Source organism: Vulpes vulpes, chromosome 6, assembly GCF_048418805.1.
Source record: "Vulpes vulpes isolate BD-2025 chromosome 6, VulVul3, whole genome shotgun sequence".
NCBI classification, from domain to species: domain Eukaryota; kingdom Metazoa; phylum Chordata; class Mammalia; order Carnivora; family Canidae; genus Vulpes; species Vulpes vulpes.
Window position 1 is genome coordinate 106,852,084 of NC_132785.1, and position 13,926 is coordinate 106,866,009.

The 13,926-nt window shown below is 42.6% G+C and overlaps 1 protein-coding gene across 2 annotated transcripts in view; it reads right to left on the reverse strand.

The window, feature by feature from the left end:
* The window catches only part of ZFYVE1 (zinc finger FYVE-type containing 1), a 52,925-nt gene that overhangs the window by 19,091 nt on the left and 19,908 nt on the right, over positions 1-13,926 (reverse strand). For both annotated transcript variants that reach the window (XM_026008536.2, XM_072761934.1), the window contains 2 exons: positions 8,569-9,073; positions 3,510-3,724 (listed from right to left, as the gene is read on the reverse strand). In XM_026008536.2, coding sequence (XP_025864321.1) covers positions 3,510-3,724; positions 8,569-9,073 — 720 coding nt within the window. The remainder of the gene's footprint in view (positions 1-3,509; positions 3,725-8,568; positions 9,074-13,926) is intronic.

A 13,926-nucleotide genomic window follows, 5' to 3' on the forward strand; every position in this document is an offset into this window, starting at 1 on the left:
TTTTAAAAACCCAACGGACAGAGCAAATCAGCATGTCCAAAGTCTGTTCCTGTGTACACCAGAGCCCTCTTCATTTTATGCCAAACCCCTCTCTCCCATCCCTCCCAGCGCTAGTCCTCCCTCCCATCCCCTAGTCCTCAGGGCATCCTCATATCCCTAGTTCCAATCTTGCCAACATTTCCCAGCCTCTCCCCAGGTCCCACATGCCCAGCACTGCCCCCAAAGGCTCCCTTCCTGCTCCTCCGTCCTAAGCCTGCAGCCATGGTTAACAGTGTTGTGCACAAACTGTAAAAAAGCAGTATTCCCAGGGATCCCTTTGATGAATTCATTATAAAGATTACTAAAATAAATACATACACAGTAAAAATCAGAGATTATATTGAAGTAAAATCCCTGAAATACTAAAAATAGGCAAAATAGAAACAAAGATATCAAATAAGCAAAAGTACCTAAATAGGATTCCATGTCCAATTATGTGAAATGACAGAAATACATGTTCACTGTATGTACATATATACATATACATATATACGTATATACATACACACACACACACACTTTTGACAGAATCTACTTCAAGAGAATATAACCAAGAAAAATAATGCCAAATACAGAAAGAGCGTTTGTGGTATTTAGTTGTGGTATTATTTATAATAGTGAAATTTTACTGATAATCGCTTATCTGACAATTGTAATTTTTGTATGTTTAGACAATGAAATATTGTGTAGCTACCAAAACTACTTATAAAAACCATACAATATAGTAAAGTGTTGCGGCACCGAGTGACTCAGTCAGTTAAGTGTCCGACTCTTGATTTCGGCTCAGGTCATGATCTCAGGGTCATAAAATGGGGCCTTGTATCAGGCTCTATGCTGTGCATGGAGCCTGCTTAAGATTCTCTCTCCCTCTCCTGCCCCTCCCCCACACACTCTCTCTGAAAAAAAAAAATCATACAGTAAAATGTTTATGATATTTCACAGAGAAAGGATTACAAGTTTACATCTATAATGTGATGACAAGCCACATGTTTTGTTTTGTTTTTTTAATGCACAGAACACATACTCTAAGGGCACATAATAAAATGTTAACAGTGGCTATCCCTAGGTGGAGGGCTGTGGTTGGTCCTTGTTTTCAGTGCTGTAATTCTACTGTAGTATCCAACATTTTCTATACTTAACATGTATTCCTAATTAAATCAGAGGATATGAATTTAGACAAACACAATATAAATGGATCACTGAACAAACTGTTCTAAACTTACAATTTTTATTCCCATAATGGTATCAACAACTTTCACATTCCTTTTGGGATCCCTTTTCCCAGCTTTTACCGGGCCAAGGGAATGCTTTGACCAATGCATTGTGCTAAGACAGCAAGATTTCATTAAGACAATCTAGTCAATTCTAAAATGGAAATTTCCAAAAAAAAAAAAAAAAGAAGAAAGAAAAGCAATTTCCAACAACCAGTGATCATTTTTTAACTCATACTTTTCTATTACACCATTCTATGCACCCCACCACCACTACCCCTGCCGTTGTTCTAGTGATTTCTTGCCTGTTCACAGCTAGTAGTAGGAATAGTAGAGTAACCATATTGCTGTGGGAGTGAAGTGATATTACCTAGCACAGTGATCCCACCTACCCAGATACTTGAGAGGCCTAAGATGCCACTTGATAAAGAAGGGCAACAATCTAACCCCTGAGGGCCTCAGACAGGTTATACAGCATCTGTTGTAGCTGGAGGGCTTGCAGTCCCCCTAGGCGGCAGGGTCTCTGTTACAAAGAAGCAAGCATCAACCATCAGGATGGGGGAAACAAATTCTGTGGATCAGCAGGGTGCTTTATAACAGGATTTTACTGTATCAAAACAATTTGTTGATACTACTGCTGAGATACACAAGAAAAACAATTTGCCTGATTTTAAAGGACAACGATGTAATGCTTAGGTATGTTTCCCAAAAGACAGGCCTCACATCACTGATGTCTACAAGGTGAATTTTAGGGCACAAAACATGGCTGTAGGTGATACAATGAATAGCATCTAGTTCCAGAGAAGAAATTACTCCTGCTTAGGGACACCTGAGTGGCTCAGAGGTTGAGCATCTGCCTTTGGCTCAGGGTGTGATCCTGGTCCAGGGATCAAGTCCCACATTGGGCTCCTTACCAGGGGCTTGCTTCTCCCTCTGCCTGTGTCTCTGCCTCTTTCTGTGTGTTTCTCATGAATAAATTTTTTTAAATCTTAAAAAAAAAATTACTCCTGTTTAAATTCATTTGCAAAATTTCAGATTCTGTTAAAGTCTCAAGTAACAGTACTACCTTTATCTTCTCCAGAACACTTGTTAGTCTCCCTCTTAAGTAAAGAAAAAACAAGCCCCAGCCTCAGAACCTTTCACGAATAACAGTCTCTAGAGAGGAAATAATATGTTATTATATTTGTTGAAAGGCAGATTCTTCTTGGTTATAAGGAGCTCTAGAGTAAACCAGCCAGGATTTATACCTGCTGCCACTTAGTAACTGTATGTCACCGAATACTTCACCTCCCCGTGCCTCAGTTTCCTCATCTGCAAAATGAGGATGGTAATGGTAAACACACTGAGGTGGTGTAAGGATTTTTTTTTTTTTTAATTTTTATTTATTTATGACAGTCACACACAGAGAGAAAGAGGCAGAGACACAGGCAGAGGGAGAAGCAGGCTCCATGCACCGGAAGCCCAACGTGGGATTCGATCCCGGATCTCCAGGATCGCACCCTGGGCCAAAGGCAGGCGCCAAACCACTGCGCCACCCAGGGATCCCTGTAAGGATTTTTTAAAAGATTTTATTTAAAAAAAAAAAAAAAAAAAAAAAAGATTTTATTTTTAAGTAATCTCTACACTCAACATAAGGCTTGAACCTACAACCCCAAGGTCAGGAGTCACATACTCTACCAACTGAGCTGGCCAGGCACACTGGTAAGGTAAGGATTAAGTGAACTAATCCATATACAGTCCTCTGAATGTTGGTATATAATAAACAGCAATTATTGTTATTGTGTCTCTTTGTTGTTTTTTTGTCTTGGGAAATTTCTACCTGTGATATTTCTGTGATTTACAGTGATCACAAAAAATTGCCCTCTAGAATAAATTAATACAGGTTACCAAAAAAAAAAAAAAAAAAAAACAGTGAGTCCTGTTCAGATAACTGAGGCTCAATACAAGGTCAATTCACCAGGGCTGGGCCATACCATATAGAGACAAATGCTTTTTCCTATTATCCAAAAGCCTGGTTTTTCTCTGACATGGAGACCTGTCACTTTTTAACTATATAACCCAAGATTTCTCTGTGCCCGTGATCTTAGCAAGATGAGCTCACTCAACAGGTGTGCTAACTCCACTCTTGTGCTTCCTTCCCCTACAACCTCTATTTCCAGCCCCAGCTTCCAATCCCTGGCACCAACAAAAGGGGAGCTGAGTGTTCTCACTACCCACAAGTACCCCAGTGAGAAGCACTTGGGACAGAAGCCAACTGACCTTCAGGGCTTTGAAGATGACCCCTGGGTGCCGGGGAGAACGGGTGGTATTGTTCTCTAGCTGCTGCTCCAAAGCACGTCGAAGCCCAGAGAAGTCAGTGGGAGGGTTGTAAGTCCTCGTTCCCTTGTAGTGGATGGAACTGAAGGCTTCAGGGAAGCGGCCCAGCTTCCGGAACCGGTCCTGGATGAGCTTTTCTGGCACCTCTGAGGGGTGATCTGGACAAGGAAACAGGTATGTGAACAATGGTCTTTCTGTAAAAAAAAAAAAAAAAATCTGCCTTGCATTATAAAAATATGTAACCTGAGTCTCTATATAAATAGGCATAAACAGGCAGAACTAATCTATGCTGTTAAAACTCAGGTCACCCTTGCCTAGAACGGAGCATGAGCAGGGCTTCCCCATGAAGTGGGTATTGGCAGGTCATTTTCTGGTACTGATTTCAAGGGTACATCCAGACTATGAAATTTATCACAATATTACACTTTTGATATGATGTACACTTTTCTATATATACATTATACTTCAAGGGAAAGCCATTTTTAAATCTGCTCATTGTAAAAAAGAAATTCAAAAAAAAAAAAAAAAAGAAATTCAAACATGTCAAAGCATAAAAGAAATATATTTCCTCTGCCCCTCCTACTTCTTTTTCCTACATATGTTATCAACACATATACACAACTTGCTTATATCACTTAATTACATACTGTACCTGTTCTTTTCATGATAAACTCTGGAAATTTCCTTATTCTTTTTCATAGCTACATAGTCCTCCATTCTATGGATGTATTTAACCAGTCACCTGCTAATGAACATTTAAAATACACAAAAATTTTAAACATGCTGATCTTATGCTGGTCAAGCATTAGACAAACTGCCAGCATATCTGAGAGTAGTTTCACCAATATTTATCCAGAAATTTGTAGAGTGGTAGTACAAATGAATTCAATAAATATTTTGGAGATATATGTTACAAGGACTTTTTAATTTCCTTTAATATTTTAACAACAACAAAATCACTCCAATTAATACTGGAGGTATGGCCTTACTCAAATTTAAAGATACAGTCATCAAAAAGTAGCCAAACTCTGTAATTCATCCCTAAATCTATCTCCTCCTGAACTTTTCCTGTGGCAGTGATTTTTCAAGGTGCTGGCTTGGTCACCCTCACTCCCTCCCAACATCACCTCACACCTTGTCCCTGGACATACAATCACTGCTCCCAAATGATTATAGGAGCTTGGTTCTACTCATCTGAAAAACACAGAATTCTTTGCCTACTAACTCCCACCTAGAATCTTCTGTCCAAAAAAAGGAGAGGATCAAATAAAATCAGAAAGTGGGGGGCATCTGGGTGCCTCCGTGGTGAGCATCTGCCTTTGTTTCAGGTTATGATCCTGGGGTCCTAGGATGAACCCCCACATCGGGCTCCCCACAGGGAGGCTGCTTCTCCCTCTACCTATGTCTCTGCCTCTCTCTGTCTATCTCTCATGAATAAATAAATTCTTTAGAAATAATACAAATAAAATAAAATAAAAAAGAAAATCAGAAAGTGGGACACCCAGATGGCTCAGTTGTTTTGAGCATTCAATTCTTGATTTCAGCTCAGCTCATGATCTCGGGGTTGTGAGATCAAGCCCCACATGGAGCCCCTTGATGGGTGTGGAACCTGCTTAAGATGGTCTCTCTTCCTCTCCCTCTGCCTCTCCCCACTGCTCACTCTCAGCTAAAAAAAATAAATAAATTAAATTAAATTAAATTAAATCACAAAGTCTATGAGACAGAAAACTCAAATTATCAATTTGCCCACAATCCTGGTACCTCTCTATTCTGCATAAAGTCCAGCTGCCTTGGTTCCATCTCCAGGTTTCAAGAAGGAGCAACAGTATTTCAGAAAGAGCTCTCGATTTAGGAGTTAGGAAACCCTATTTTGAACCCCAATTTTGCAACTTACTAGCTGGAAACCTCTTGTTATATAACTCAAGTTCTCTGAGTTTAGCTTCTTCATCTGTAAAACGGGCTGCTACCAACTGGACCAAATAACAAGGATGCAGTAAAGTTAGCACTGCTTTTTAAAATTTTTTTATTTTTTATTTTAATTTTTTTTTGCACTGCTTTTTTTTTTTTTAAGATTTTATTTATTCATGACAAACAGAGAGAGAGAGAGAGCCAGAGGCACAGGCAGAGGGAGAAGCAGGCTCCATTCAGGGAGCCCGATGTGGGACTCGATCCCAGGACTCCAGGATCAGGCCCTGGGCCGAAGGCAGGCGCCAAACCGCTGAGCCACCCAGGAATCCCCCCGCACTGCTTTTTTTTAAAGCAATACAATACATGGTACAAAGCAAAACATGGTACAAAGCAAAAAAAAAAAAAGTTATTTGTGAAGGGCTGGTTATTTCAAAATCCTGAACAAAAGGGACGACTGCATAGCTCAGTCAGTTAAGCATCTGTCTTCAGCCCAAGTCATGGTCCAAAGTCTTGGGATCAAACCCTACACTGGGTTCCATGCTCAGCGGGGAACCTGCTTCTCCCTCTTTCTCTGCTGCTCTCCCTACTTGTGTTCCTTGCTCCCTCTGTCAAATAAATAAATAAAATCTTTTAAAAAAAAAAAATCCTAAACAAGAAATTAAACCCACCTCTTACCAAACTTGTAAAAATCAAAAGCAGCATAAAAATTCAGATCATGGGAGGCACCCTGAAGTCGGCATTTCCAGCCTTCTCTCCTAACCTCAGAATCACTTGCTAAGGACCCTTAGCTAGAACATTTAGATTTCTCATCTTCCTGATAGACCCAGGTCCTTCTGATCCTAATGCTTTAATATGGCCCCCGTCTCTCCACTTTCCCTCCTGTGCCACTGCCCTGGCTCAACACCTATCATTTCTCCTCTAGCACCATGGTAATGTCCTGGCTGGTCTCCCTGCCTCCAGGCATGCCTCTACAGTTCATCCTGCAAAAAGCTGTCGTGTGGTCTTTGGAAAATATAGATCTGTATAACTCCCTGCTTAAATTCCTTCAGGGGCTCCTGTCATATCTGACAACTGTGTCAAGGCAATCCACGATCTGACCCAAGTATATCCGCCATTCCCTCTCACACAGTCTGTGCTTCAGACACAGTGAGAGCCTCTTTATTTATTCATCCAACAATCCTCTGAGTGTCAAGCACTCATCTAAGCTCTTCAGATACAGTGGTGGATTAAGACAGACAAGGTTCCTGCCTTCCTGGAGTTTCTTGTTGTAATGAGAGACAAACAAAAACAAGCAAGCAAACGTATGGGATGATTTCAGATAGTGATCAGGGCCCTGATGCAAATGAACAGAGCGATGCAGTAAGAGTGTAAAGTTGGGTGCAGGAAGGCCCACTCTACAGGGGACAGTCAGCCAAGGCTCCCAGGGGGTGGAAGCTGAGTCGAATCTGAAGCATGGCTTATTGAGTAAATGGTGTTCCAGGCAGACAGAGTAGCATATGCAAAGGTGCCAACACAGAAAAGGCCGCTGTGGCTACCAGAGGGAGTGTACACACACATCATGTGTGCACACACACGTGCATGGCGGGGGCACATGGTAGGCGGCAGGAGGGAAAACCAGAGAAGGAGTTCAGAGACACAGACAGGACTCAGAGTAAGGACATCATGATGAGTTTGTAGTGAAAGCCACTGACACCTTGTAAGCAGAAGTATAACATGATCTAAATTATAAATAAAGCTTGTGGAAAGATCACCAGGATGCTGTGTGACACACACACTGAGGGGCTGAAAGGGAACTTGGGAGGCTCTTGTAGAACAATCTGCAGTTTCCTGGACACAACCCACACTCCTTCAAGCCACCAGGGGTTTGTGCTTTCCAGAGCAGCTTTCCTCTCCTGCCCTATCAACCCACATGTCAAGGCTCAAACACCACCTCTTTCCCAGATCCCTTAGGAGGTATGAAGAGCCCCTGTGCTGTACTCCCACACCTCCAGGACCTACATCACTACAGAAAAGAACACACGTGGTCTCCCCAACTGGGCTGTGGGCTACTCGTGGATGAGAAATGCCTCAGTGCCCCAGTGCTCAGCATGTGGCATTGTGCACTTGAACTCTTCTAACTGACGGGGCGCCTGGGGGCTCAGTCGGTTAAGTGTCCAACTCTGCATTTTGGCTCAAGTCAGGATCTCAGGGTTGTGAGATCGAGTCCTGTGTTTGCGCTGGGCATGCAGTCTGCTTCAGATTCTCTCTCTCCCTCTGCCCCTCCCCTACTCTCTAAAAAAATAAACAAAAGAAAGGAAGAAAACAATCTCTGTTGCCTGAATGAACAGGTAAATGGTCCAACTGTGTTAGGAGCTGACGCTACTGTCCCCATCTGTGTCCAATTACTTGTTGCACCTGCTGCCTCATCTTCCCTCAGGTCATGATTTTGCTTCCTACTTCTCTAAGGTAAGAGAAACAATAGGACAGCTCTCACACACATACTGTATCCACCAATCACCTGCAACCGCGTCCATATAGTCTTTCTCTCCTGTGTTTATAGAGGGACTAGCTATGTTTCTAAGGCCAACCACCCCTGTGAGGCTCACTCCAACTGCTCTGCTCTTTCCATCTGCATCGTTCCCTACCTCGTGAAGCATTCCACGAGGAAAAAATATCTGCAATACCCCACAACTTCAATTTAAAGATGGGAAAATCCCTTGAAATCCCACATTAACCTCCAGTTATCATCTCATTTGTCTGTTTCCCTTTATAATAGAACTTATGGAATATTACACAACCTTAATTCTTCTCCTATTCTCTCTTGAACCTACCCTGAGCAGGCTTTCATGCCCACCACCCCTGGAAACAGGTCTTACCAGATCACCAAGGATCTCTCTATTGCCTAAGGTAATCAGTAATCCCCAATCCTCATCCTGACCAGAAGCAGATTTTGACATAGTTGCTCACTCCACCTTTCTTCAAACACTCCCTCCCATCCTGCCCAGGCAGAAATTCTGCTGGGCAATCCACCTCCACCAAGTTAGTGCTGCAGCCCAACGGCTGCCTCCTCACACCCACATAGGTCAACCTAGGACACAGCCCTCTGTCTACTCACCAGAGCCCAGCAGCTGAGTGTGAACAGTCTCATGGAAAATGATAACAGCAGGGCCTAGGGTGGACAAGGGGACATCCAGGCCACAGCGGGCAGTGGTAGCCTTGAGCTCCTTGGTGAAGTGCTTCAGATAAGCTTCTGAGGCGTCCCCAAGGAACTTGAAGAGGTCATTATGCAGCCGGTCTGCATGAGTTCGATAGATGACAAGATCTGAGATGGCCAGGACCTTCAGCAGCAGTCGAGTTCTCTGGCTGAGATTCACTGTAGCCCCCAAGAGCCCCTCTGTGTCTATCACTGCTACTTTGTGGACTGGGTCATATGCTGCCCACACCCCCACGGTGCAGGACTCCTGGGCAGGGGAAGTTTTAAAGACTTCACGGCCATAAAAGAAAGTGTGGTTTAGAGTATGAGACTTTCCATCACCAGTATTTCCAAAAATGGAAACCACCTTCAAATGCTGATCAGGTTTACAGTCCAATTTCCTAATAAAGTCCTCTTCATTTGTTACCTTCAAAAAAAAAAGAAAAAGAAAAAGAAAAAAGAAAAGAAATATAAACTGCGTAATAGAGAACTTGCAAGAACAATAAATGCTTCCCAAGGTCAAGACCCTAGACTAAACTGTCAATGCGGCAAAGAAAAGAAGCCCCAGGATGATAGGCTCCCACCCAGCCTTTCCCCCAGCAAACAGCTAAGAGGAACTTCCAAAGCTTCAGGCGGCACAATTTAGTGCTCACAAAAGAGCTACAACTATAAAACTCTTGGAAGATGACATAGGAGTGGTGTGCCTCGGTGGCTTTGTCAGTTAAGCATCTGCCTTCGCTCAGGTCATGACCTCAGGGTCCTGGAATTGAGTCCCGAATCTAGCTCCCCACTCACCAGGGAGTCTGCTTCTCCTTCTCTCTCTACCCCTCTCTCCTCTTGTGCTCCCTCTCTCTTTTTCTCTCTCAAATAAATTAAACTTAAAAAAAAAAAAAAAGGAAAAAGACAACATAGGAGCAAATCTATGTGACCTTGGATTAGGTAGGCAATGGCTTCTTAGATATGATACCAAAAGCAATACAACATAAGAATTAAACAAAATGGACTTCATCAAAATTAAAAACTTATATTCTGCAAAGGATACCAACAAGACAGCGAAAACAAAGCCCAAAGAATGGAAGAAAGTATCTGTGAATCATTTATCTGATAAGGGTCTAAGTAGTCCAGAATATATAAAGAACTCTTTTGGGGGTCCCTGGGTGGCTCAGCGGTTTAGTGCCTGCCTTCGGCCCAGAAGCATGATCCTGAAGTCCTGGGACCAAGTCCCACATCAGGCTCCCTGCGTGGAGCCTGCCTCTTTCTCTCTGTGTCTCTCATGAATAAATAAATAAAATCTTTAAAAAAACAAAACAACAACAACAAAAAAAAACTCCTAACTCAACAAGGAAAAAAAAAAACTTGTTAAATATTAAGCCAAAAATTTGAATAGACATTTTTCCAAAAATTTACAAATGGCCAATAAGCACATGAAAAAATACCACCACAGTTATTAAGGCAATGTGAATTAAAACCACAATGAGGGGGTGCCTGGATGGCTCAGTCAGCTAAGCCAGGTTTCAGCTCAGGTTATGATCTCAGGATCCTGGGATCAAGACCCAAGTCAGGCTCCATGCTCAGTATAGAGTCTACATAAGATTCTCTCTCTCCATCTCCCTCTGCCCCTCCCACTTGTGCATTCTCTCTCTCTCTCTCAAATAAAAATCTTAAAAATAGGGGCGCCTGGGTGGCTCAGTGGTTGAGCATCTGCCTTTGGTTCAGATCATGATCCCAGGGTCCTGGGATCGAGTCCCACATGGGCCTCCCTGCAGGGAGCCTACTTCTCCTTCTGCCTGTATCTCTGCCTCTCTCTCTGTATCTCTCATTAGAGAAAGAAAGAAGAAAAGAAAAGAAAGAAAAGAAAAGAAAAGAAAAGAAAAGAAAGAAAGAAAGAAAGAAAGAAAGAAAGAAAGAAAGAAAGAAAGAAAGAAAAAGAAAGAAAGAAAGAAAGAATTGATTAATTTTCACATAACTATTTGGGGTGCTTGGCTGGCTCAGTTAAGTGTGCGACTCGATCTCAGGGTTGTGTGTTCAAGCCTCACACTGGAAGGAGAGATTATTTAAATAAATAAACTTTAAAAAAATAAATAGGGATGTCTGGGTGACTCAGTCAGTTAAGCATCTGCCTTCAGCTCATGTCATGATCCCAGGTCCTGGGACTAAACCCCACATCAGGGTCTCTACTCAGTGGGCAGTCTGCTTCTCACTCTCCCTTTGCCCTTACCCTCTGCTCAGGCTCTCTTTCTCTGAAACAAATAAAATAAAATCTTTAAAAATAATAATTTAAAAATTTTTTAAAAATGATAAGTGTTAGTGAGAATATGAAGAAACTGCAATGCTCATGCACTGCTGAGTGTGTAAAAGGACACAGCCACTCTGGAAAACAGTACGGCAGCTTCTCAATAAGTGAAACATGGAGTTACCACATATCTCAGTAATTTCACTCCTTGGTATGTATCCTAGAGAACGAAAAACATATCATATATCCACCCAAAACTTGAACGCAAATGTTCATGGCAGCAAGATCCGTAATAGCCAAAAGGTGGAAACAACTCACATGGCCATCAACTTATGAAAGGATAAACAAAATGTGGTGTTTCCATACACTGAAGTATTGTTCAACCATAAAAAGAAATGCAGTACTGATACATGCCACAACGTGGACACACCTTGAAAGTATCATGCTAAGTGAAAGAAACCAGACACAAAATACTGCATATTCTATGATCCCATTTATATGAAATATCCACAACAGGCAGAAAGACAGATTTACAGTAATAGAAAGCCTGTTAGGGGGCAGCCCAGGTGGCTCAGCGGTTTAGTGCTGCCTTCAGCCCAGGGCCTGATCCTGGGGACCCAGGACAGAGTCCCACGTTGGGCTCTCTGTGTAGAGCCTGCTTCTCCCTCTGCCTGTGTCTCTGCCCCTCTCGCTCTCTCTCTGTGTTTGTCTCTCATGAATGAATAAATAAAATCTTAAAAAAAAAAAAAAAAGCCTCTTAGGAGTTGCCAACATCTGGGGGAAAGAGAAACTAGGGAGTGACTACTAATAGGTATGAGGCTTTTATTTGGGTTGATAAAAATGTTCTGGAATAGTCTAAGGGTTCCACAACTTTATGGATATACTAAAAACACTGAATTGCCTACTCTAATGGGGTAAAATATGTGGTATATAAATTACATCTCAATGAGGTTGTTATTAAAAAAAGGAGGGGGGACACCTGGGAGGCTCAGTTGAGTGTCTGATTTGATTTCAGCTCAAGTCATGATCTCAGGGTTGTGAGATTGAGCCCATCAGGCTCTGCGCTAGGCGTGGAGTCTACTTGAGAGTCTCTCTCCCTCTGCTTCCCCCCCGTCCCCCACCTATGTGAGTTCACATTCTGTCTCTCAAAATAAGTAAATAAAATATTTTTTAAAAAAACATGGCTCCGGGGCAGCCTGGGTGGCTCAGCAGTTTAGCACCTGCCTTTGACCCAGGGCATGATCTTGGAGACCCGGGATCGAGTCCCACATCGGGCTCCCGGCATGGGGCCTGCTTCTCTGTCTGCCTGTGTCTCTGCTTCTCTTTCTCTCTCTCGGTGTCTCTCATAAATAAATAAATAAAATATTTTTTAAAAAAATAAAAAAAACATGGCTCGGAAAGCCCGGGTGGCTCAGCAGTTGAGCATCTGCCTTTGGCTCAGGGTGTGATCCCAAAGTCCTGGCATTGAGTCCCACATCAAGCTTCCTGGAGCCTGCTTCTCCCTCTGCCTATGTCTCTGCCTCTCTCGCTACGTCTCTCATGAATAAATAAAAATCTTAAAAAAAAAAAGAAATGGCTCCATCAGGTCTTTGTTTCCAAGACAACCAAGAAGGAATAATGGTCATGCCAAAAAGGGCCACGGCCACATGCAACCTATTTGTTGCACCAACTGTACCTGCTGTGTGCCCAAGGGCGAGAACATTACGTTTGTTATTTGGAACATTGCACAGGCCATTGCCGTCAGGGACATTTCCAAGGCAAGTGTCTTCGACACCCATGTGTTTCCCAAGCTGTATGTAAAACATACAGTAAGGTAGTCAGGAATCATTCTCATGAAGCATTAGAGAACCAAATACCCCACACCACCCCGATTTAGACCTGTGGGTGCTTGTCCCACATTGTCCACAACAGCCCATGTAAGGAGCTAAATCCTTAAGGACTGAAGAAAAGCTGTTCTCCAGAAAAAATATATAAAATGGAGATTATACTAAAAAATGCATTGGTCAAACTTCATCCATCCGTAATTCCTCTGTGTCCCAGACTAGACCCCCTTGAAAGATGCTCAAGGCCGCTAATCTTAGAATATAGAACCCCACAGCCAAAGCTCCTAATCCAAACAGGCAAATGTTCTACTCCACCAAGGAGTGATGAATCTCTACACCTAATAACCTCCAGCCACAAGAGAAAACATAACTTCCTGATTCCCAAGAGTCTGCTGGTTTATTAAAGAGTAGTTAGAGAAAAGTAGACAGACGATGAGTATAATATAAGCCATCATTTTCCATAACCTCACCAAGATAATAAACTACTCATGATCCTATTAATAATATCACTACTGTTACATTATTAATGGCCTTCATGTTAATGACAATGCTAATAATTTACCCAAGGCAATGACAGCGCCTTTGCTAGATCCATGAGGGCAGAACTGTGTCTACTTTATCTTTCCACCCCCAGCATTTAGAACACAACCTGGAACATAGGAAAAGCTCAATATTTAGTTACTGAATGAATGAATGTCATGCATGTTGCCTAATCACTTTTGTCCACCCTGTATCCTCCATAGGGTTTAACACACAGCAGCATTCAATAAACCCGGTGATGTGCTCACGGAACAAGAAGTTACACAAAACAGCCCATTTTGGACTGATGTCACTCACTGGTCCCAAACAGCTAGGTTACTCGCAAGAGAAAAAGAGAAAAAGAACAAAAGCTCCATAAAGCTCTACTGGCAAGGAGTCAGATAAGGTCAGAGTGGCCAGCTGTGAGAGCCAGCACCTTCTCACACAGTCATGGGGAAGAGGACTGGGCCTAGGGACTTTCTCCCCTTGGAAATCTACCCTGCTGTGACTCTGTTATCACACAGAGCAACGACCACTCTCCAGGGCATTTAATGGGGGCACCTGAAAAAGGGGCATGTGGGAGCCTCTCAGTACACAGTTAAATGTCTCAGGATTCACAGTGAGTACCCTCCAAGTGATGTACATAATAAAGAAACAACTCATTCAGGATGAAAATAAAACTCCCTGTCAGCATGTGGGAGTTTT